We start from the raw sequence: 25077 nt of genomic DNA, 5'->3' as shown, positions 1-25077 counted from the left end.
TAGGTATGAGAATCCCATCGCCCCCAAAAATGTTGGCACATTGTGTTAGTCAGGTAATATCACATCCCAATTCTTCGTACTTCGTGTATAAACTTACATTTCCCCCTTTTTCTTGCAGCAGCTTCAAGTTTTCTTGACATTGTTGGAGCTCCTCTTTCACCAACTGTTTGTCCCGCTCCGTAACTTCAAACTTAACCTTTAGCTCACACAATAATGTCTGCGTGTTTTCAAACTAGGATCAAATTGGAAAGTAACAAAGGTTGCATTAATTCAGTGGTTTTCAATTTCTTTTAATGCTGCACCCCACCAGTGAGGGGAAAAAAAAGAAAAAAAATCACCCTTTGTTCAGAATTTTTCACAATTATTCTATTAAGTTGGCAATGTTTAGATATGTCTAGACTTATTTAAACAGTGCAGTTAAGTTCTGTAACCTTTTAAAAAATTCAATAAATGTTTTTCTGCTTAAAAAAAGCAGTGTTATCTGCATAATGACTTTATGGCCAGAGCTTGGCGGCCCCCCTGGAATCACCTGTGGCCCCCATTTTGAAGACCCCTGCATTAATCTATTGCTAGTAAATGGTCAAATGAATATTTTAATTAGTAAACAAACATGCTTAAAGAACAAGCTACTTACCTTCGGTAATCCCTTTCTGATAGACACTATTTAGGTGCAGATTCCTCACCTTGAATATTGAGCAGGCTTCAGACTGGATATGGAAACTTTTCAGCGGTACCTATGCAAAGCCAGTAGGTGGCACCTTGCAGTTCCAAACTTACAGCATTTCACTTCAGAACTTTAAGCAAGAAGGATGCCCATATCCAAAAAAACAGCTTGTCTGGGAAGAAGATGGTGTCTGGTGGGTTGACAAGAAGAGCTTGAAGCTCACTCACACGCCCCACCGATATTACGGCAAAGAGGAACACTCTCTTGAGGGTGAGGAGCCACAAGGAAAAGCTGTAAAGCAGCTCAAATGGAGTGCACTTCTGAAATAAGAAGTTCAAGGTAAGGTCCCAATAGGGCATGAGAAAGGGAGACTTAGGAAACCAATCTTGTAATCTTTTAAAGAAGCGCGAAACAACTGGAGATTAAAAATGGAGCTGATCTGGTAACCATAAAAAGGCCAAAAGAGCTGAAAGAAACCCTTTAACTGTGTCCAGAGAAAAGCCTTGCTGGGGTAGGGACAAAACAAGCAACAAAATATCAGATACCTTTGCCTGTAGAGTGTCTATCAGGCAAATTCTGCAGCAAACCACAAATCTGTCCCCATCACAGGCGTACACAGTATTTGCTGACACACCTGCCTGTCAAAGCATAAAAGTTGAAATTGTGAGGGCCCAGATGCAGCACTCTGCCATTGTGCCGCGAAAGCAGAACCTATTGGAGGGCCAGTCTGATCAGAAAACAGATGCTCATGCACAGACAGAAATTCGGGAAACCATCATCTCCTTGTCCAGGCTGGGGCCACTAGGATGAATTGCGCCCGACTGGTCCTGATCTTCATTAGAACTCATGGCAAGTGTGGTATTGGTGGAAAGGCATACAGGAGTCCTGAGTTCCAATCAAGGAGGAATGCTTCTTCAAGCGAGAGACCTCTTGAAAACTCAAATACGCAGAATTACTGACACTGCGCATTCTTGGCTGTGGCAAACAGATCGAGCTAAGGTTCACCTATTCGCGGAAGAGACCTTACAGCACCTCTGGGAGTAACTGGCACTCATGATTCTCGAGGTGCCAACGGCTGCGTTTGCCCGTCCTGGCATTCAATGATCCCTCCAGATGGTTCACCACTAGCATGGTTCCTTTGTCTTCCAGCCATTTCCAGAGGCGCAATACCTCTTGGCAAAGGGTCTGCAATTCCACCTTCCACCCTACCCTGTCTGTTGCAATACCACATGGCAGGGGTGTTGTCAATGAGCACCTGTACCAGACTTCCCTTGATGGATGGAAGGAAGGCTTTCAGCACCAAGTGGCTGGATCTCAGTTCCAGAAGGTTTCTATGGAGCTGAGTACCCGCCTGATACAAGAGGTTTCTGATCTCCACCTTTCTCAGATGGCCACCCTAACCCAGGAACAGTGCATCAATCACCACTGTCAGCTGAATGCTAAAGGGATCGGGATCGGAGTATGACCCAGTTGCGGTCCAGTAACTACCACTGTATATCTTTTGCACTCTCTTTAGAAAAATGAACATGGTCAGATGTCTGTTTGATGCTGGGCCCACTGCAATCTTACTGCAGAGATTGCATGGGCCACCTGGCATGCTCGACACGTAGAATGCAGGAGGACACCAGTCCCATCAGCCTCAGAGTTGACCTCACCGAAATAAAGGATCAATGCTGAAAGATGAGGATCTTAGCCGGAATGTCTTGGACTCTTTGTCCTAGGGGAAAGGCACAAAAGTGAACTGTGTCAAGAATGGCTTCGATGGAGGAGAGCGACTGAGGAGTCAGGTATGACTTGCACACGTTGATAGTGAACCTCAAAGAAAACAGGAGGTTCACCATAGTTTAGAGGTGGCTGACGACTGCCTGGGACAAGCTTGCCTTTAACAGCTAGTCATTGAGGTAGGGAAAGACTGGCATCCCTGACATCCAAAGGTGTGCTGTCATCACATTGGTAAACTGCTGAGGAGTGCAAGTGAGACCTAAGGGGAACCCATCCAACTGAAAAGGCTTTTGTTCCACCACAAATCACAGATAGCATGTGTGGGACTGCAGGTTGGATATATAGAAATAGGCATCCTTCCGGGCCAATAACAGCATCCAGTTTCCAAGGTTGAAGATAGACAAGGACTGTGCTAGTGTGAGCATTCTGAATTTTTCTTTCCAGAGGAAGGCTTTGAGAGGGTGCTGGCCTTCTTAAAAACAACAGAAAATTGCATGAATAACCACGTCTACTTCTGACACAGGGACTCTCTCAATAGGCCCTTTGGCCAAAACAGCTTGCACTTCATGCAGCCAAACAGAAAGATAGTCCAACGTCTTGGGGGCAGGCAGAGCGGGGGGATGTGGGGGTGTTGGGGGGGTGGTTGTGGCGGTTGAGTAGCCCTTCTGTTCTGCGCAATTTGTGGGATCCACCTGTCTAAAGTTACTGCCTGCCAATCTGGCAAGAATTGTTGGATCCTGGGTCCAACGGGATGACTGTACTCCACTAACAGCACGCCAAAGACGCCTGTCATGTGAGGCTTGCCGGGGTGGCAATAGGCCAGGTGGACATTTCACAACAGACCGTAGGGCCGGTGGGTACATCTGCAAAACTGCTGGGTGTCATGCTGGGTAGGATTTGCTGATGGTATGCAGTATCTCTGTAGAAGCCATGAAAACAACAGTAGGGGTGATGTGGCTGGTAAGGTGGGGCTGATCAGCCCGGAGAGCATGCAATGATCCTGCGCTCCTTGAACCTCTCAAAAGTGTAGTCTGCCTTGTCCCCAAACAGGTGAGTGCCTTCAAACAGCATGTCCATTGGGGATGAATGGATATCACCGGAAACACCAGTGGACCACACGCAAGTGTGGCAGCAATGTTATCAATCAGATGGAAATTGTTGTTGTCCAAGCCACAGCCAATTGTGAAATTGCCTGCAGTGCAACCAACCTGGGTGAGTACCGGTCAATGACAGTCAAGGACACCTGGGAAGCCTTGAGCATTCGAGTGCCAAAGAGCATGAGAATTACACCCCAGCGGGCAGCTGGCATTCACTGACCTGAGAGCCAAGCTGGTGGAGGAGAAAAACCTCTTCCGGAACGTCTCCACCTGCTTTGACTATCTCCAAGTCAACAGGAATGTGCTGAGATTAGTCGTGCTTGCAGATGCCTGAGACACCAAGCTTTCATAGGGGGAGTGGGGTGTGGGTCAGGGTGGTAGCTGCGTGCAATTTGGCAGTTGACCAGTGGGGCCAGAGCAAGTTTTGCCCAATGTCCCCAACAAAGTAGCTGTAAGGGAATCACTGAATGGTAAGAGGGGCTCAATGGATGTTTACCACAGCTGAAGAACTTGAACATTGATCTTGACTTCCAAGGTGGTGAGCTGTAGGTCTAGGGCTTCAACTGCCCTATTCATAACCATGGCAAAGGAAGTACTTTCTTTAGTGGCAGGGCCAGTGGGTGAGAGGATACTGGCCTCAGAGGAGGTATCAATGCCACTAGCCTCCTGCACGTTGTCATACCAATTTTCCTTGTGGTAGGGTTGGCCAGTCTCATCACCTGCATTGTATTTGTTACCTAAATCTGCAGCAAGTAGAAAATGATGGGTGTACGTTTGTCATTGTGGATCTAAATCAAGTGGATGAAAAGGAGCCACAACGGCGGTCAGACACAACTTCAATTGAGGTCAAACCAAAGCAATGTCAGCGAGGACAATTGGAACCTCGTCTTCTGGTGTTGAGTGATTTGCCATTGCTGTTGATGCACCGGTGTGGACTGTGGTGCCGGAAGCAGAGTCAAAATAGGAGCCATAGGCAGCCCTGTCATTGACTCGGAAGGTCCAGCAGGTGCTCATGGTGAACCCACCGGTGGTACCCCAGGTGGAGAATCTCTTGGCTCCCTGGGGCCTGCAGATGCACCAGAGGGAGTTGGTAAAAATGTGAAGAGTTGGAGAATGGCCTCATGGAATTATTCGATCTGCTTGGGAGATGTAAACTGCCCTGGAAACTAGGGGCTTGCTGGGAAAAGTTGTGGTATCAGCTTTCAAGTTTAGCAGCTTCAAGACCAAGAATAACAACTTAATTACCTTCGGAAACACCTGATATGATAGAGACATTCCAGTTGCAGATCCATTACCTTTGGATTTCCCCATTCATCAGTCTGAACTAGAGATTTGTCTTGATCATTACCCATGTGCGCAGTTAGGTGGCGTTGATGAACAAGATACTTACCTTCGGTAACGCCTTTTCTGGTGGATACACTAGCTACCTGTGGATTCCTCACATAATGAATTTTCCCCATGCACCAGCATCGGACAGAAATGTTCTTCTAGCTCTGCACGTCGACGAGGACGTCACAATTGCCTGACTCCCACGCAACACCGTCTGACGTCATCCAGGCAATAAGAGGTCCTCGCTGGCGTGCCGACGTCAGTTTTCACCATTTTTTATGTGCCTTTGAGGCGAACAGGTGACTACCAACAATACATATTTGACATTAACTCCATAATACTATATACATAACTACAAAATTATTTTATATATATATATATATATATACACACACACACACACACACACACACACATACATATATACATACATATATCACATATATAAACAATGGCAACAGTATATACATATCAATAATATACAGATACACACCCAAGGAAATCTTGATAAGACCATCCAGGCAACGGGGAGGCGGGTGGGACCGTGAAGAATCCACAGGTAGCTAGTGTATCCACCAGAAAAGGCGTTACAAAAGGTAAGTAACTTGTTCTTCTGATGGATACAACTACCTGTGGATTCCTCACATTATGAATAGAGTCCGTAAGCAGTACCGCAATCGGAGGTGGGTACCTGAATGGTCAAACCAAGAAATCCTGCAGCACGGACTGTGCAAAATGGCCATCCCTCCGGACTTCAGAATCCAAACAATAATGTTTAGCAAACGTGTGGAAGGATGCCCAAGTTGCGGCCTTGCAGATGTCAACCACGGGAACACCTCTAGCTAAGGCCGAAGAGGCCACCTTAGCCCTGGTGGAATGGGCTCTTATCCCAACAGGAGGTTCCTTCTTTGCTAAAGAATAACACACTTTGATGCAAAGAATGACCCACCTGGAAAGCGTTCTATTGTGGACAGCCTTGCCTTTCCTCTTCCCCACGTAACCGACGAAGAGCTGATCCTCCTGTCTGAACTCTCTCGTCCTGTCGACGAAGAAGCTCAATGTTCTTCTTGGATCTAGCCAGGGTAGTCTCTCTTCCTCCTTTGATGGATGAGGTGGAGGATAGATGGAGTAAAGTATGATGGACTGTCCTACATGAAAGGGTGTAACAACCTTCGGTAAGAAAGCCGCCTTGGTCCTTAGCATCACCTTGTCCCTATAAAAGGAAGTGTATGGGGGTTCCATGCTAAGAGCCTGGTGCTCACTCACCCTCCTAGCTAACGTAATGTCAACCAGGAAAACAGTTTTAAAAACTAATAACCTTAAGGAACATAAATGCATTGGTTCAAACGGTGAACCCATCAGAAATGCTAACACTAAGTTCAAATCCCACTGCGGCATAACGAATGGAGTGGGCGGAAACTTGTTAGTGAGCCCCTTAATGAACCTCAAAACTATTGGGGACTTAAACAAGGAGGGTTGGTCTGGTAGACACAGAAAGGCTGACAGTGCGGACAAGTAACCCTTAACAGTCGCAACTGCACAACCCCTCTGCGTTAAGGACAGCGCAAATGACAAAATGTCCGATAAGTGGGCACACAAGAGATCAATTTGATTCACTCCACACAGTCACAAATTTAGCCCACCTGCTTGCATAGATAGATTTGGAAGAGTGTCGCCTGGTCGATAATATAACGTCCACCACTTCTGATGGGAGAGAAAAAGTACTCAGATTGCCCCGTTCAATCTCCAGGCATGTATGTGCAGGCTCTGGGGGTGGGGGTGTAGAACCTGTCCCTACGACTGCGAGAGGAGGTCTGCCCTGTGAGGGAGACGGAGCGGGGGGCACAGTGAGAGTTGGAGAAGGTCTGACTACCACACCCTTCTTGGCCAATCCGGAGATATTAAGATGACTTGGGCCCGGTCTTGGCAAATCTTCCTCAGGACCCAAGGAATCAAAGGTATGGGGGGGGGAAATGCGTAAAGCAACTGGCCGTACCAGGACACCTGAAACCCGTCCCTCAACGCTCCTTGCACCGGATACTGGAGGCTGCAGAACGACGGGCAGTGCACGTTCTCCCAAGTGGCAAACAGGTCTATCTGAGGAAACCCCCACATTTGGAAGATGTAAAAGGACCAGGTCAGGGCGAGATGTGCCGACAGACTGTCAGCACGTACGTTCAAAACTCCGGCCGGATGGTTTGCTACCAAGCAAATCTGATGGTCCTGTGCCCAGGACCAGAGTCTCAGAGCTTCTCTGCAGAGAAGGTACGACCCCACCCCTCCTTGGTTGTTTATATATCACATTGCGGTAGTCTTGTCTGTCAGGACCTGGACAGACTAATCGCAAAGGGATGGGAGGAAGGCCTTGAGAGCCAGACCTATTGCCCGCAATTCTAACAGATTGATATGAAACTGTTCCACTGGAGACAACTGACGTTTGACCTCCAGGTCCCCCAGATGAGCTCCCCACCCTAGAGTGGAAGCATCCGTTATCACTGTGGCCACTGGAAGTGGCAGCGAGAACGGCCTTCCTTGAGAAAGGTTGCAGACCGCAGCCCACCATCGAAGATCCCTGCAGTGTCTCTGGAGATCCTTGTCGATTCCTCGAGATCTCCTTTGTGCGGAAACCACTGCCTGCGGAGGCACCACTGAAGAGCCCTCATGTGCCAGCGTGCATGAGTGACCAACAGAATGCAAGAAGCGAACAGACCGAGCAGACGAAGGACCTTGAGGACTGGTACGACCGCTCTATTCTAGAACATTGGAATCGACGCCTGAATGTCCTGAATCCGCTGCGGCGGAGGAAAGGCCCGATTCAATGTTGTGTCTAGTACTGCCCCTATGAACAGGAGGCGTTGAGAGGGCTCCAGGTGAGATTTGGGCACGTTCACCGAAAAGCCCAGATCGAACAACAACTGGGTTGTCGACTGCAGGTGACGCAGCACGAGCTCCGGAGACTTGGCTTTGATCAACCAATCGTCCAGGTAAGGGAATATTGCTATCCCCCTCCTCCTGAGCTCTGCTGCAACCACCGCCATCACCTTCGTGAAGATTCGAGATGCTGAAGTAAGACCAAACGGAAGGATCGCAAACTGATAGTGTTACTATCCCACCACAAACCGGAGATACTTCATGTGCGACTTGAAAATCGGGATATGAAAGTAAGCATCCTGCAAGTCGACAGACACCATCCAATCCCCTTCGTTCAACGCCAAAAGCACCTGTGCTAGGGTCAGCATTTTGAACTTTTCCAGCTTGAGGAACCGATTCAAAATCCTCAGGTCCAGGATTGGCCTCAACCGACCATCCTTTTTGGGGGATCAGGAAATATCTTAAATAACAGCCCTGACCCCTCTCCTGCTCTGGACCCAACTCTCCTGCACCTTTCGACAAAAGGACTATAACCTCCTGTTGTAATAAAAGGAGATGGTCTTCCGAACAGAAGGATGGGCAGGGAGGGATGGGATGGGGAAACTCCCGAAAGGGAAGAGTATAGCCTTTCCCCACAATATCGGTGACCCAGGAGTCCGATGTTATTGACTCTCACATGTGGAGAAACTGCAATAATCTCCCCCCTACAGAAGATGCATGCAAAGGGATTGATTGAGGACTAAGGCTGCTTTCCCTGCTGCACCCCTCAGGAGGAAGAGGAAGAGGTAGAGTGCTGCTGGGTGGCCCCTCTGGTACGAACCCTACCCCTTCCCCTATATGATCTATATGGGTGACTAGAGGCAGCCTGCTGGCCTGTCTGCTGAAATCTCCTTCGAAAGGAAGAGCCACGCCCAAACCCCCTGAACCTCCTGAATGCTTGTGAAGGAGTGGAGATGGAGGCCTGCAAGGCTAATGACTTTGCAGTGGCCTTACTCTCCTTGAACCGCTCCAAGACAGAGTCAGCCTTTGTCCCGAAGAGTTTATCCCCATCAAAGGGTAAGTCAAGTAGGGTTGACTGCACATCGGGAGAGAATCCTGAAGATAGTAGCCAGGCATGCCTTCTTGTTGCTATGGACGTGCCCATTGCTCTGGCCATGGAATCAGACATGTCAAGTCCAGATTGGATGACCTGAGTTGCAGCCGCCTGAGCGTCCGTCAAAAGGTTCAGAACCTCCTGAGACAATCCAGGATGTCTCGTCTTAGCCTCGTCCATCAGGGCATAGATGGAGCTGCCCAAGATACAGGTTGCATTCGTTGATTTCAGGGCCATGCTGCATGAAGAGAATGCCCTGATGGCGACCTTGAGCGGGATCGGTCCTTACTCGACCGATGACGTGATCCATGCCGGCGCCGGGCGTCTCAATGACGTCTGTGCGACTTCGAAGATTTAGAGGAAGACCTACGATGGTGATGTCTCTCCTTCTTTGATTTCGCCAAGAATAACTTGGACTCCCGCTCCTTGAGTGCTTTCGGATTCATACGTCTGAGACATAGTAACACTCGGAGTGAAATAGTAGCTCCTTGGAGCCTCGAAGAAATAACCGTTACTCGAAGGCACGGAAAAAAGGGAACTGACATCAGCACGCCGGCGAGGACCTCTTATTGCCTGGATGACGTCAGACGGTGCTGCGTGGGAGTCGGGCAATTGTGACGTCCTCGTCGACGGGCAGAGCTAGAAAAAAAGTTCCGTTGGATGCTGGCGCATGGGGAAAATTCATTATGTGAGGAATCCAAAGGTAGTTGTATCCATCAGAAATGCTCTATTTCTGTTGTCCACACAGGATATCAGGTCATGGAGTCATATATGTGAGCCACCCTGGCGTGCTGATGTCAGTTTCTCTTCACAACTTTCCACACCAGAAATGCATAGCCATGAAGAATGCTGAATAACTGGTGCATCAAAACTAAGGCCCTGAAAAAGGTTGTCACTGTCCCTAGGAATCAGTTGGCAGAGCTTGGTAAGGAATCTTCAACTACAATATGCCTCTACCAGATAGTGCATTTGTAGGAAAGTAACATCTTTCTAGCATAGTTATCCCCACTTTTTGCCTGGTGTCAGTGTGTTTAGACCGTAGTACACTGGGATCCTGCTAATCGGACCCCCATTGTCTGTGCTCTTGCCTCTATATTTGGTTACATGGTAACTTTTACACCCCACAATTGGCATACTGGTGCACCCATGCAAGTCCCCAGTATATGGTACTTAGGTACCCAGGGCATTGGTACACCAGGGGTCTCCCATGGGCTGCAGCATGTATGTAGCTGCTGAACCCAACTCAAGCATGGGAAGGCAAAACAAAGGGTTTCCTGTAGGAGGGAGGGGTGACCCCCTCTCCTTTAGAACTAGGTGTATCTAGGCTGAGGTGGGGTGGCCTCTCAGCGCCACCAGACTGTTATGAAGAGCACATTTGGTGCCCTCCTTGCATAAACCGGTTTGCAGTAGGACAGGAACCCCCGGTTTCTGCTCTTGCGCAAAATCACACAAAGGACAGGGAAGTGACCACCCCTCTGTCCAGCTCCTCCAGGTGGCCACTTGATTCTGCCATCTTGGAAATATGATGTGCAGAGGCTCCTGGGAGTATCTGACTGGTTAGGCCAGGTAGATGACGTCCCTGCCCCCCTTTGATAAGTGGGTCTCTGGAGATAGTGTCAAACTCCCTTTTGGGTTACTTAAGGGCTCCCTCAAGGGTGGGTCCCCAGATTTGTTGAGCAAGGCCATACAAGGATCTCTCTGAAAGACATCTTCTGCTCCTGGCCTCCGAAACAGCTGCCGGTCTGCCTTAGGAACTGAAACAAGACTGTGTCCAGTTAGGAGGACTACCACTGCAACATTGTTTCTCCAGCTCCTGATTTCTGCAACACCCATAGCTGTGCATCCTCCAGGGTCACCAGAACTCTGTTTGCATTAAGAAACAAGGAATCTCCCTGGGAGTGAAGGAGTCACTCCCATGCATCTGTAGGCACTTTAAGATGACAACGACCGGCTGGTGGATCATGTTGTTCCACGGACATCGAAAGCCTCTGCGAAACAGGTGCTGGTTCTGTGGCCTCTCCGGGTCTGACTTGTCTTCTGACCAACTTGGGAGACAGAGGTCCCTTGCTGCAGCCACTGGAACGGAACCCCTGTGCACTGCGACTGTTGCTCTTACCGAGAGTTGTTGAGTCTTCCTCCAGGAGATCTTCAAGTGCCAAGAAGTTGCAGCCTACAGTACTCTGCAACTCCAAGTTCAGCTTCCACTCTGCAACTCCTGTGACGTGGGTCTCCTGCATTGTTGTGCTGCTGAGGCCTCCCTGTGACGACTTCTGCCTGCCACCAAAGGGTCACTCGTTGGGACTCCAACGATTCCTGCTAGCTCTCCTGTGTACTGAGGGCCGGCCCTGACTCCACTACAAAGGTCGAGTCTCTTGGACCTTGCTGGACCCCAAAACTCTGCAAACTTCTCTGCAACTTCTCTTATGGTTGCCAATGTTTGTTGGTGGTCCCGCTGACCATTGACCCTCCCTGCAATCTGGCGATTGACATGGAACAGTTTGTGGGTAAGTCCAAGAATATTCCTGCATCCCCTGCACTCCACAGCTGGACTACTTCCTTCACTGACCTGCAGGAACTTCACCTCTAGGACGGGGGCATTGCCTACCTGCACCACCTGGACATCTACAAGTGGTCTGGAGCCCGTCACCTTCTTCTTCAGGTTCTTCTCGTCCAGAATCCACTTTTGGGTCCCACTGACCTGGTCCACCGGTCGCAATAGCAGCTGGACAAGCGAGACTCCCACTGACACCAATGAAGGTTTCCAACATCACTTCACCCCTATGCACCTGGCCTCTCTGGTATAGGTACTCCACTTCCCTGGGTATCCATGGGTGGGGGGCACTATACAATCTTCCTTGTGCCAACTGGTTTCCTCTGGGTCCTCTAGGATGGGTGCTGAATCCTGAAAATTCCAACGGCGATGGACTTGTGTTAGCCTATGGGACAACCGGCTCAATAACAACTCTGCCCCCAGGGGCTTGTGGGATTTCGGATACTTACCTCTGGTAATTCCAACTAACTCAGCCCTTGGGATTCTAACACACTTACCTTCGTTGGGTACTGTAAGGAAACGCCTATTTGGCCCTGACATTTTGCCTAGTGTTGATGCCAGTTATGAATGAACGTGTGCTGGGACCCTGCTAACCAGGCCCCAGCACCAGTGTTCTTTCCCTAAATTGTACCTTTGGTCCCACAATTTGCACAGCCCTGGCACACAGATAAGTCCTTGTAAATGGTAGCCCTGGTACCAAGGGCCCTGATGCCAGGGAAGGTCTAAGGGCTGCAGCATGTCTAATGCCACCCTGGGGACCACTCACTCAGCACATGCACACTGCCTCACAGCCTGTGTGTGCTGGTGGGGAGAAAATGACTAAGTCGACATGGCACTCCCCTCAGAGTGCAATGCCCACCTCACACTGCCTGTGGCATACGTAAGTCACCCCTCTAGAAGGCCTTACAGCCCTAAGGCAGGGTGCACTATATCACAGGTGAGGGCATATGTGCATGAGCTTTATGCCACTACAGTGTCTAAGCAAAACCTTAGACATTGTAAGTGCCATAAAGAGTATATGGTCTGGGAGTTTGTCAAACACGAACTACACAGTTCCATACTGGCTACACTGAAATCTGGGAAGTTTGGTATCAGACTTCTCAGCGCAATAAATGCACATTGATGCCCGTGTGGAATTTATTCTAAAATGCACCCAGAGGACATCTTAGAGATCTCCCCTGAATACCAGTGCGACTCCTAGTGCTAGGCTGACCAGTTTCTGCCAGCCTGCCACAACCAGACGAGTTGCTGGCCACATGGGGAGAGTGCCTTTGTCACTCTGTGGCCAGGAGCAAAGCCTGTACTGGCTGGAGGTGCTTCTCACCTCCCCCTGCAGGAACTGTATCACCTGGCAGTGAGCCTCAAAGGCTCATGCCTTTTGCTACAGCACCGCAGGCCATTCCAGCTAGTGGAGATGCCTGCTCCTCCAGCCACTGAGGAGATAATGAGATAAACAAGGAGGAGTCACCCACCAGTCAGGACAACCCCTAAGGTGTCCTGAGTTGAGGTGACCCCTGCCTTTAGAAATGATCCATCTTGAGATTGGAGAATTCCCCCAATAGGATCAGGGATGTGTCCCCTCCCCTCAGGAAGGAGGCACAACGAGGGTGCAGCCACCCTTCAGGACAGCAACCATTAGCTGCTGCCCTCCTGACCTAAACACACCCCTAACGTCAGTAGGTAGGGGCACCCCAGAACCCAGGAAATCAGATTCCTGCAACCTACAACAAGAATAAGGACTGCTGACCTAAAAGCCCTGCAGAGACGACGGAGACGACTACTGCTTTGGCCCCAGCCCTACCGGCCTGTCTCTAGACTCAAAGAACCTGCACAGCGACGCATCCGACAGGGACCAGCCACCTCTGAAGCCTCAGAGGACTGCTCTGAACCGAAGGACAAAGAAACTCCAGAGAACAGCGGCACTGTTCACTAACAGCAACATTTTTGCAACAAAGAAGCAACTTTTAAAGAACTCATTCTTCCCGCCGGAAGAGTGAGACTTCACCCTCTGCACCCGGCGCCCCCAGCTCGAGCTCCAGAGAACCAACACTACAGGGAGGACTCCCAGGCGACTGCGACCTCGTGAGTAACCCGAGACGACCCCCCGGGAGCCCCACAGTGACGCATGCAGAGAGAATCCAGAGGCTCCCCCCGACCATGAATGCCTGTAACAAGGAACCCGATGCCTGGACCAAGCACTGCGACCGCAGCCCCCAGGACCAGAAGGAACCGAACTCCAGTGCAGGAGTGACCATCAGGTGGCCCTCTGCCTAGCCCAGTTGGTGGCTGGCCCGAGAAGCCGCCTGTGCTCTGCCTGCACCGCTAGAGTGACCCCCGGGTCCCTCCATTGATTTCTAATACAAACCCGACGCCTGCTTTGCACACTTCACCCAGCCGTCGCTGAGGGTGTGCTTTGTGTGCCTACTTGTGTCCCCCCTAGTGCTCTACCAAACCTCCCTGGTCTGCCCTCTGAAGACGCAGGTACTTACCTGTTGGCAGACTGGAACCGGAGCACCCCTGTTCTTCATAGGCACCTATGTGTTTTGAGCCCTCCTTTGACCTCTGCACCTGACTGGCCCTGTGTTGCTGGTGCAGTGACCTTGGGGTTGCCTTGAACCCCCAACGGTGGGCTGCCTATGCCCAGGAACTTCAAAGTGCCTTACTTGCCTGAAAAACTAACCATTTCTCACCTCCCCCAGGAACTGTTGATTTGTGCACTGTGTTCACTTTTAAAATAGTTTATTGCCATTTTAACTAAAACTGTGTTATGTTACTGCTGTAATTCAAAGTTCCTAACTTATCTGTGTGGCGTACCTTGCATTTTATGTGTTTACGTCAAATCCTGAACCTGTGGTTCCTAAAATAAACTAAGAAAATATATTTTTCTATATAAAAACCTATTGGCTTGGAGTAAGCCTTTGAGTGTGTGTTCCTCATTTATTGCCTGTGTGTGTACAGCAAATGCTTAACACTACCCTCTGATAAGCCTACTGCTCGACCACACTACCACAAAATAAAGCATTAGAATTATCTAATTTTGCCACTATCTTACCTCTAAGGGGAACCCTTGGACTCTGTGCACACTATCTCTTACTTTGAGATAGTATATACAGAGCCAATTTCCTATAAGCACCTCCATTTTTATACCACTTTCTTAGTATATGCCCCCCCCCTTTAGAGTTCCATGTATTCCCATCCTTTTACTGACTGTTTCAAAGTATTTATTTTGTTTGAAGATATCTCCAAGTGGCGATATACCAACATTAGGATAGTAATAGTATTACAATAAAGAATACTTTATTTGAGTAACACTCGGTGTGGTTCTATTTTGGGTGAACATTACGGACAGACTACTGTGGTATTTTAAGTGCTTTACACTCCTCCTTGATAAGCCTGAATTGCTCTCCACAGCTACCCCGAGAGAGCTAAGGATTGCCTGGACTCAGTAGAGGGTGCCACACCATAGGTGTACACCATAAACTGAGACAGTCTTCTACAGCGTTACCCAATTAAGTGACTTGTTCTTCTGATCTAGAGACTTCTAGTTGTAGTTTGAATAGATACACTAACAATACCATCCACGGAGGCGGGTCTGCAAAACAATATCAAACTAGAAAGTCATGCAGGACTGAACGGGCAAAGTACCTGTCCCTACAGACTAGCCCTCCAGGCAGTAGCATTTGGTCAATGTGTGCAAGGATGCCCATGCTGCCACCTGACAGATATCAAGGACAAGAAATCTGTATGCTAACCCAGTGGTCGCAGCTGCTGCTGTAGTAGAGTGGGCATGCAAACCTTCAGGTGGTTGCTTCTTGGCCAGTATGCAAGAGATTTAGTACAACCCATCAGGAGATGGTCCACTTCTGCACTGCCCGATCTTTCTTCGCACCCACACAACCGACAAAGAGTTGATCATCCACCCGGAACTCTTTTGTACAATCAAGGTAGCATGTCAAAGCTCTCTTTGGGTCCAGCCGATTGAGTCTTTCCTCTTCCTAGGAAACATGTGGGGGAGCGTAAAAAGTAGAAAAAAATGATAGGTTGGAATACATTAAAGGGCGTGACCGCTGTTAGCAAAAAGGAAGCCGTAGTGTGAAGCACCACTTCGTCAGGATATATGGAAAGGTAAGGCAGCTTAGACAACTCCTGCAGCTCACTCACCCTGCAGGTAGATGTAATGGCCACAAGGAAGCCTGAGAGGACAACTATGGAGAGACTCAAAAGGAACACAAATTAGGAGTGTCAGAATCAAATTAAACTCCCGTTGGGGCTACAAAACCTAATTACAATTGGAAACTTAAACAAGGAAGGTTGATCAGGCAACCTCAAAGACAACAGATAAGTAACCTTTGCGAGTGCCCACAGCAGACTCCTTCTGGAACAAAGAAAGTATTAAAAAGAGACCCTCAGAAAGAGGGGCATAAAGGGGGTCAGGCAGGCCTATACCATTTTGGTGGAGGGCCTCCTAGCTTTCGAAATAACATTACAAACTTCGGGCAGAAGGTCATAAGCTGTCAACTGCGGCTGCTCATTCTTCACGCAAGGAGGAGAATACTGGACAAGTTGGGGCGGAGTACCCTCCCATGCTGCTGTGAAAGAACCCCCTCCCGAAGGGGCAGTCTTATCGGAAGATCGGTGGCCTTGCTCAATAAGCTGGGATACCAGACTCTTCATGCCCAGTTCAGAGCCACAAGGATTATTTGAGCCAGGGCGTTCTTGATCTTCTTGAGATCGCTGGCAGAAGGGGTATGGGTGGTAATGTGTACAGGGCGACTGAGTTTCACTCAAGACGAAAAGTATCGCAGAGCGGCTGCCGCTTTCGAAACTCCAATGTGCAAAACTGCTGACATTGCACGTTCTCTGTGGAGGCAAACAGATCTAACCAAGGCTCTCCCCATTGCTGAATGAGACCTTGTGCCACCTCCAGATTGAGAAGCCATTTGTGATTGACTAAGCATTGTTGGCTGAGATTGTCTGCTCTGACGTTTAGAGAGCCCGCCGGATGTTGAACCATGAGGGAAGTGCCCTGATGCTCCATCCACATCCAAAGCCTCTTAAACAAAGGATCGACGGCCCCACTCCATCCTGCTTGTTGCAGTACCACATGACAGTGGTGTAGCAGGGATGTGGAATTCCTATCGCCCGACGCCCGGGACATCTTGTTTGGGGTCAAGGGCAACACGTTTTTATGTTTACTTTGTCCTTGGGACAAGTAGGCCCAACCCTCTGCAGTACAAACCCTTTGGCTGCCTATTTACAGAGAGTGGAACTCTCTGCAGTTGAGGTAATGTGTTTCCAAAAGATAATGCTGTTCAAACTTGTATTTGTGGCTCATTATTTGAAATCCTTCATTATTAGGGTGAGTGCTGTAAATAAATGTTTTAAGGTCACACTTCACTACTGACGTTGGTTCCAGTACAAAAAAAAAAAAACGTGTATACACATGTTTGAAAAGTTTAGGCTATGAGGCTAAGTATAATGCTCTCAGAATGCTCTCGGATTAGATGCAAATGAAGTGTCATTAGTAAAATGTGTTGGTGCATGCTAGTATTTCCCAAAAATATTTCTAATGGAAAATCAGTCTAACCATTTTCAACACGATTATGGGAAGCATGAAAATACACAAACACTGACAGAGCCAACTGATCTGACATATTTTTATAAGTCTTTTAGTTTCATCAATGCGTGCCTTGTTTTGACATGGCTTTTGTAACACTTTATTGTTGTGGGAGCTATCAGGCCCTCAACACTGTAACAAACACTGGCAAAAAAAAAAAAAAAAAAAAAAAAAAAACGTTTTTGAACTCTAAAAGCACACGTTGCCACCAGTGGCATAACAAAGGCCCCACAGCCGCCCTCCTGGGGGCCCCTTCAGCACAGCCTGAGGGGTCTGGAGAGGGGGCTCCTCCATGTTCTTTGCAAAGGGGCACCCTCCAGTTTCGTTACGTCACTGATTGCCACTGTAGTTCCTGACACTGAACAAAACTACTTTGTGTGCCAATATGCTCCTTGTGGAAGAGCAGAATGCGATCGCTCACAGTAAAGCCAGCCGAAAGAGAGACAAATAGAAGTTTAATAAAAACAAAATGTTTTTTTAACACCAGACCTAATTAGGGACCAAGACCCACATGTAGGTAGCTTTTTGCATGTCGCAAACAGCGACTTTCGATGTTTGCGGCGTGCAAAAAGCACATTGCGATGCACAAACCCAGTTTTGCGATTCGGTAACCTGGTTACCGAATCGCAAAACGGGTTTGCGACTCGCAATTAGGAAGGGGTGTTCCCTTCCTAATTGCGACTCGCAGTGCAATGTAGGATTGTTTTGTGACCGCGAACGCGGGCGCAAACCAATCACAGTTTGCACCCATTTCAAATGGGTGCTAACACTTTCGCTAAAGGGAAGGGGTCCCCATGGGACCCCTTCCCCATTGTGAATGTCACTGTAAACATTTTTTCAGAGCAGGCAGTGGTCCTGCGGAACACTGCCTGCTCTGAAAAAATGAAACGAAAACGTTTCATTTTTCGTTTTTGTAATGCATCTCGTTTTCCTTTAAGGAAAACGGACTGCATTACAAAAAAAAAAAAAAAAAAAAAATGCTTTATTAAACAGCAGTCACAGACATGGTGGTCTGCTGTCTCCAGCAGGCCACCATCCCTGTGAGGGCCGCCATTCGCAAGGGGGTCGCAAATTGCGACCCACCTCATGATTATTCATGAGGTGGGCATTTGCGAAGCCCTTGCGAATCACAGATGGTGTCAGGGACACCATCCTACATTCGGATTTGCGACTCGCAAATTGCGAGTCTCTCTGACGCAAATCTGAACCTACTGACATGTGGCCCCAAATTCTTAAAGAAAGTCACAAAAGTGCACCCATGGTATATGTCGTACCCCTATAAAATATTTGTGAACTGTATTTTAGCATGGGTAAATACGATGTGTAGATTGTGAAATCTATTGAGCATTTGCAAGTTCATTTTCCCTCCAGCCACTTTCTTCCCAACCCTGGAAGAAGTTCTAATTCTGCCATTGTCAGGAGTAAATGTCCAACCTTTCTTATTATGGGAAAATATTAGAGAGAAGCTGGTGAAAATCTTTAAAACATGCAGGTTAGTAGGTTTGCAGACTCAAAGGCATTCCAGCCCTGGAACTATTGCTTACTGCTTCTTCCAGCCCCAGTATGCAGATCTGCAGAAAGGTGGAAAAATAAGGAAATTGCTACAGTAGGGATTGAAACTGCAAGTATTCAAGCCCTACTAAGGTAGTAGCCCTGGCATAATCAGAGAGGCTATTATCAGAGCTCTTACATAATGAGATTGCTGCCATAATTTGTCGCCACACTACATGGCACCAAAGGGACAAGTAGATCTTTTTATAGGACAAGTAGATTTGAGAAGCAACCTGTCCCCTGGACAAGTAGATATTTTAATAAATCCCACACCCCTGTGTAGTCAGTGAACACCTGGACTACCTTCTCTTTGAGAGAGGGAAGAAATGACTTCAATGCCAGTCTGATCGCCCGGAGTTCTAAAAGGTTGACGTTTCATCTCCGCCTATCCCAGTTAGCTGCCCCATCGCAAGAGTGATGCATCTGCCACTACTTTAGATCTGGTTAAGGAAGGGAGAGAGATCTACCTCTGGCCCAATCATGGTTTGTTAGCCACCAGTGCAGCTCTTGCACACTTCTCTCAGAGTTCTGGACCATGCCTGACCATGCCTGAGTGAATCCCCTGACACTGCACCCATGGGAATCTCAGGTCACACTGCAGAGCCGCATTTGCCATCTGGCATGAGTCTGTAGGAGGATGCAGGAGGCCATGAGCCCCAGCAGCCGCAGTCATTCCCACCAAAATCCAGAACAGAGGCTGAAAACATCGGAATCATAGCCTGAATATCCTGGACTGGCCGCTTGGGAGAATAAACCCGAAGCTGCACTGTGTCCAGAAGAGCTCCAATGAAACGGAGTATCTGAGAGGGAGTCAGGTGTGACTTTGGTATGTTTATAGTGAACCCCAGCGAATGCAGGTGATCCACCGTAGTCTCAAGGTGGGAGATGACACTCTGGTACGAGCCCGCCTTCTACAGCCAGTTGTCGAGATAAGACTAGACTACAACCCTAATCTCCGCAGATGAGCTGCACCCAACACCATCACCTTGGTGAACACCTGAGGGGTGCTGGTATGACCAAAAGGAAACAGTGAACTGAAAGTGCTTGTGGCTTACCTTGAACCGCAGGTAACGCCTGTAGGCCAGCAAGATGGGGATGTGAAAATATGCATCTACAAGTCCCACGCTACCAGCCAGTTTCCTTTGTCTAGAGCAGTAAGACCTGAGCTAAAGTGAACATCTTGAATTTCTCCTTTTTGAGAAAGAGATTGACAGTTCAGAGGTCTAGAGTAGGGCAAAACCCCTTGTTCTTTTGGGAATAACATCCACTGCCTACTTCTGATATCAAAACCCTCTCTTATAGCTCTCTTGGCCAAAAGAGTCGTAACTTCCTCTAGGAATAAAGACAGATGATCCTCCATCAGCTGTTCTTGAGCTGGCGGTATAGGGGAGGGGTAAATTGGAAAGGGAGGGAGAAACCCCTCCGAATGATCTGCAAGACCCGTTTGTCTGCTGTGGGGGACTTCCAGCGGAGGAGATAATGCTGGATTCTCCCTCTAACTGGGCACCCATGTTCTTGCAGAACCAGCCTAGAAGGGCTCAGAGGCTGCAGCTGCCGGAGGGGGTTGGTGGAGGACGATTTCTGGCTACCAGACCCACAGGGTCAGAATGCACAGCGTCCATGTCTTTGCACAGCTTAGCAAACCTGTGCAGGGCAGTGGCTGGGATAGGACTGGTGCTGTGGCATGGTCCATCCGTAGCCACAAAAGGGGAGAAAGGCAGACTAGGGGTAAGGTGTCACTGAGAGGCCCAGGGGGGTGGCAGGGAATACATAATAGAAAGTTGGGTCTTGGAGTACCAAGCTCTCAGGGGTGCGGTCTTGGGTGAGTAAACTAGGATCATCCATGGCAAGGAAATGGCAGCAGGCAATTGTCCTATTTACAGCAGCCCCTGTGCTGGGTTTGGACCAAATTCCAAGCAGGACATCAGTCAGTGCTTCACTAAAAGGCAATAGGGTTTCCAATGAGGAAGCCCCAGGCTGAAGAACTTTCATCAAGGTTAGTCTTGACTGCCACAGAGGAAAGTTCAATGTCAAAGACCTCCACTGCCCTGTTCACCACCATTGTGGGAGGAGAGAGAAAGCCAGTATCTGGAGAGGTGTCCGGTCCACTGGTGTCTCCTAGTTCCACATACTAGTTCAAGGATGTTGGAGTGTCCAACTGGTATTCTAAAGAGTTTAGTGACCCATCCCACTCTCCCCCCCAGGCCTGTCTGCTCTAGAAAATGCTCAGGCAATGACCTGGGGGCCAATGGTCCCTGTCAGCACGGGAATCGGTGTCAAACAACGCTGCTCTGAGTCGCAGGGGATGAGAATTGGTCTTGGGCTTGTCGGTGTCGGGAAGATCGACGTTCAGACCGGCACCAGAGAATGTTGTGTTGGCATAACTGGCACCAATCGGGATCAAATCTACTGGGGCCCATCAGCACCAAGGCCGAAGTCGCGGTTCCCGATAGGGCCACCTCTGACCCCCGCGGGGCCTGAAGGCACGCCAGTGGGCCTGTCCGCTCAAAGACGAGGCGCATGGCGTGGACAAAGTCATTTGATTGATAACGGGTCACGTTGGCTCCCTGAAACGGATGGAGGCTCGAATATGGACCTTGACAATGCGACAACTGAATCTTGCCTAGAACACCAATGTTCTAAAGTCGTTGCATTGGCTGACGAACAAGGAGAAGTTGAAGCACACTTCGACTTCTTATGATTCCTGTGCCTCTTCCCTGAGTGTCCCGATGACCTAGAGTGGAATGAAGAGGGCTTGAGGCTCAAGGAGCAGTCCTTAGATATTCTCCTCGATCTGGATCATGATCTCCGAGTTGTCACGCTAAGTTGCGTCAACTGCCAGGCTGCAAGCAGCTTTAGGGACTGCTCCCTCAAAGCGTTTGGCACCATGGCCCGGGAGTCAGAGCATGACTTTAAATTGTAGTTGCGCTTGAGACACCACAGGCACATCAGGTGCCAGTCTTAACACTTTGAAAAATAATTGACAAAATGTCGAAAAAAAGCTGTAAAAAAGAGACAAGAGGGGTAGCTGTTCTCCAGATTAGCGCTGACTGGTGCGCAAAGAAAAGAACTGATGTCAGGGCACCTAGGTAGTAACTATATAAGTGACATCACTTTCAATGTCAACTATGTCGCCAACACCGCATAGAACGGAACAAAGCCACCTGACAGCACACAGGGGTACTTGTTCATACAAAAATCTTCTGGATCTCCTCTGACGGCTGGGAAATTCAAAGGTAACGAATCTGCAGCTAAAAGTCTCTATGAAATAAGGACTCTTACAAATAAATGATCATAAGACAGAGCAATCACCATTGCCACGTACCGATAAGAAACAAGTATGCACGTTAAACCCTTAAATACAACGCAATATGCATTGCTAAAAGAAGGTCAGCACGGGAATAATGAGGAAAATAAATCAAGAAAGGCCTTTTTCATGGGGAGCTAGAGGTCTCAAACATACCTCATTTATGCTCCCACTCTAAATGCTCGTGTGTACGCACGGCATCCCAAGGCCAACAGATAATGGAGAAGTGGTACGCTGATGTGTGAGTGGATGCTTTTTCCTGAGAGGAAAGTGCTACCTCCAACTAGGCTGCTGGGCAGTCAGGAGTCAAGCCTGTACTCAAGGCAATGTTCCACTGTATGTGGCTACTTTGTAACAAGAATATGCTAAAGAAACAATGTGTAACAAAGTAACCTGTTGTCCCTGAATGTTAGAGCCACAGTTTGAAAAACATTATATTGGGACAACGGTAGAATGTGCTAAAGTATGATTGCTTTATCCTTGGCGTATTGGCGGTGTGACGAGGGGCATGCTGGCAGCATATAAATAATGAATCTGACTCAAATACTATGTTGTCTTTGTGGCATATCACAGCTTTTGCATATTAGATATACAGGATGTGTTGTCTAGGATGAGACAAGCATACTAGCAATCCTGCAGATGTCCATGTCCCACCCATTAATTGTCAAATTGTTTTACTGCCTCTGGAAACTGATCCCCACAAAAGCATGTTTGCCAAGAAAGCCAATACCACTTCAGTGAAGAAGTACTGTGTTCATTCCCAACTTCTAGAACTCAGGATTTTCATAGTTGCAAAAGCAACACTCACATACAAAAAAGGGGAAAATGTTAATTGCCTTCCTTCAAATTAAAACAAATCTAAAAGAATAAACATAGAGCCAAGGTCATGAAAGAACCAGCCAACGTCTATCACAGTCCAGAATTTATTCATTTAATGAGCTTGCATTCTATTTACTTGGCACTGCAAACCTATCTTGGCAATACAATCAGAGCAATGCAAATTAATCAAATAAATATTTAAGCACACAGGATTGTGTCACTGATGCAAAAGTGGAACCTGTATTCAACAAATTCTTCTCATAACACCAATTTCTTTATTTTAGCCAGAAACAAGTCAGTCACACTATGCACCTATCTTTAATTTTTACCTTCTCGTGTATATCCTTGGCTTGATTCTCTGCCTGTATAAGCTGTGTTTTCAGACTGAATGCCTCCCGTTGACTTTCTTCCTTCAAAGAACCTACTTGATCTTCAAGTTCCTTGCGAGTCATTTCAAGAACACTGAGATCACTGGTAAGCTGTAAACTCTGCTTCTGGGAACTGTAAAACAAAAAAATAAACCTTAGAAAATAAATTCATTATGATAAATATTGCTGGTCTGGACTGGACTCATCTGCAGGCTGCTTAACATAGTTTAATTATCTGACTACATTATTAGGGATAAAGACATATTGGGATAAGTTACATTGCTTCCTTGTTCCACACAGACGTAGCTTGGTTCTGCAGTATTTGTTTAGAGAAGTCCCTATTTCATGACTCTAGAAAACTGTACATTGTCAGTATAACAGGAAAGAAGGTACAAGGTAAACTTGTGCTCCCTTGTTTGTTTTCAAAACTCTACATCTCTGCTGCTAAAAACAAATATTCAAGCAACTGCTTCCTTCCTGAGCAATGTAACTCTTACCACTTGGGATGCTGGGTTGTATTGAAAATAGGCAGGTTTGACCACTGACTTTGTGTTCACCACTGTGCATATTAGTTGTTCAATGTTCACCAGTTGCAGATTACATTTTTTATTCAGTTTAGCTGCCTATTGGCTTTATCGTGGCATTAGACATTGCAGTTGAGACATTGCAGATGCGCTGTGTTTTTTCACATGGTAAACTAAGCTTGTTTCTCACCGAACACGAACAGTTCTTGATAAGAGAGCACATATTTTTTTGTTTTCTCCAGTGCAGGGAAAGCTGTGGCCTTGGAAGGGGAGTATTGAAAGGTTGGCCAATTTTCAGCAAAGCACATTCACAAGGCTGCCTTCTCATCCATGGAGTGAGACTACCTCTTCACCCACAGGCTCTTTCCTGTTATCTATGCCTTCCTGCAAACCCCTCAGATATCAGTCTGAAAACTCAAATGTTGTCCTTTTGTTCTGAAGGTGCATTTTTTAGTCCGGCCACTGGGGACACAGAGGTTGGTAATGAGTAACTGCTCCTGGTCTAGGAGTTGTAGTCACCATAATGCAATTTTATCTTGACAATGCATTGGCATGAATTCATATTATCATATTTGAAAGTTCCTAGATACAGTTTTCACCCATGTTTTGCTTTACCTAAAGACAGAGCTGACAAAAATCTCTGGAATGCACTTCTTAGTCCAAAGAAGACATTCATTATTCCACTATGCGAGGTTCCTAAAAGGAGATTAGCATGTTGAAAGAACACGTTTAAAAATAGTGACAGCAATGAAATGAAAACATACCAAAATGATTCTCCACTGCAATATACACAGCAAATATATGTATCTATATTATAATGCAAAGCAAATAATGAATGAAAAATGCATCACCATAGGGCCTGTCAGGTGCTTCATCTTTCTCATGCCAGCAAGACGAAGGCCCCATTTGACTGCGAAAGAGAAAGATACCCTCACGGGAAATATATCAGGCATTCAACATTTGAATCCTGATTGAGGCCACTCCAACCCTCACTGTCGCACTGGGTCTTTTTAGATCTTAAAAAACTAAAGGAGCTTTCTGGAAAAAACCCTCATTTTGCGAGTCAAACATGCTGGCTAGTTTAGTTATGCTTTGAATATTACACGTTGGTGTTTGGCCACAATCCCAAGATGTCAAGTCAAAACAAGGCCTTCCCTACTGTCTGAGTACATCCTTATCAACCAAAGCCGTTGGTGAGAAAAAGCATGGAAACAAGACAGAATGCACAGTTACAAAGTGGAAAATTACGGGCAGCCTTTAACATGGCAGTGTCTAATGCTATGATAAAGTCAATAGGCAGAATTAGGTTAAGTCTAAACTGAATACAAAATGTAGTCTGTAACTGGTGAGCACTGGACAGCTAATCCAGGTGCAAAGTGGAACCCCCCCCCCCCGACTGTGAAAGCTCCGGACGAAGATACCCGTCGCCAAAAGGTTCACTGCACCCGCAGCCCCCTGGCCTTCGGGGGACCTCCGGTGCAGCAACATTCAGCAGGCGGCCCTCCTACTTGTCCAGCCTGTGGTTTTTCGGAACCGACCCCCTAGACCAAGCCTGCAGCATCCA

At 47.7% G+C, this 25077-nt stretch overlaps 1 protein-coding gene across 6 annotated transcripts in view; it reads right to left on the bottom strand.

Annotated features, from left to right (window-relative positions):
• SLMAP (sarcolemma associated protein) overlaps positions 1-25077 on the bottom strand; it is a 793819-nt gene that overhangs the window by 107421 nt on the left and 661321 nt on the right. For all 6 annotated transcript variants that reach the window (XM_069206475.1, XM_069206474.1, XM_069206478.1 and 3 more), the window contains 2 exons: positions 22951-23122; positions 98-232 (listed from right to left, as the gene is read on the bottom strand). In XM_069206475.1, coding sequence (XP_069062576.1) covers positions 98-232; positions 22951-23122 — 307 coding nt within the window. The remainder of the gene's footprint in view (positions 1-97; positions 233-22950; positions 23123-25077) is intronic.

Source organism: Pleurodeles waltl, chromosome 9, assembly GCF_031143425.1.
Source record: "Pleurodeles waltl isolate 20211129_DDA chromosome 9, aPleWal1.hap1.20221129, whole genome shotgun sequence".
Taxonomy (NCBI): Eukaryota; Metazoa; Chordata; class Amphibia; order Caudata; family Salamandridae; genus Pleurodeles; species Pleurodeles waltl.
This window is presented reverse-complemented; position numbering and strand designations above follow the sequence as displayed.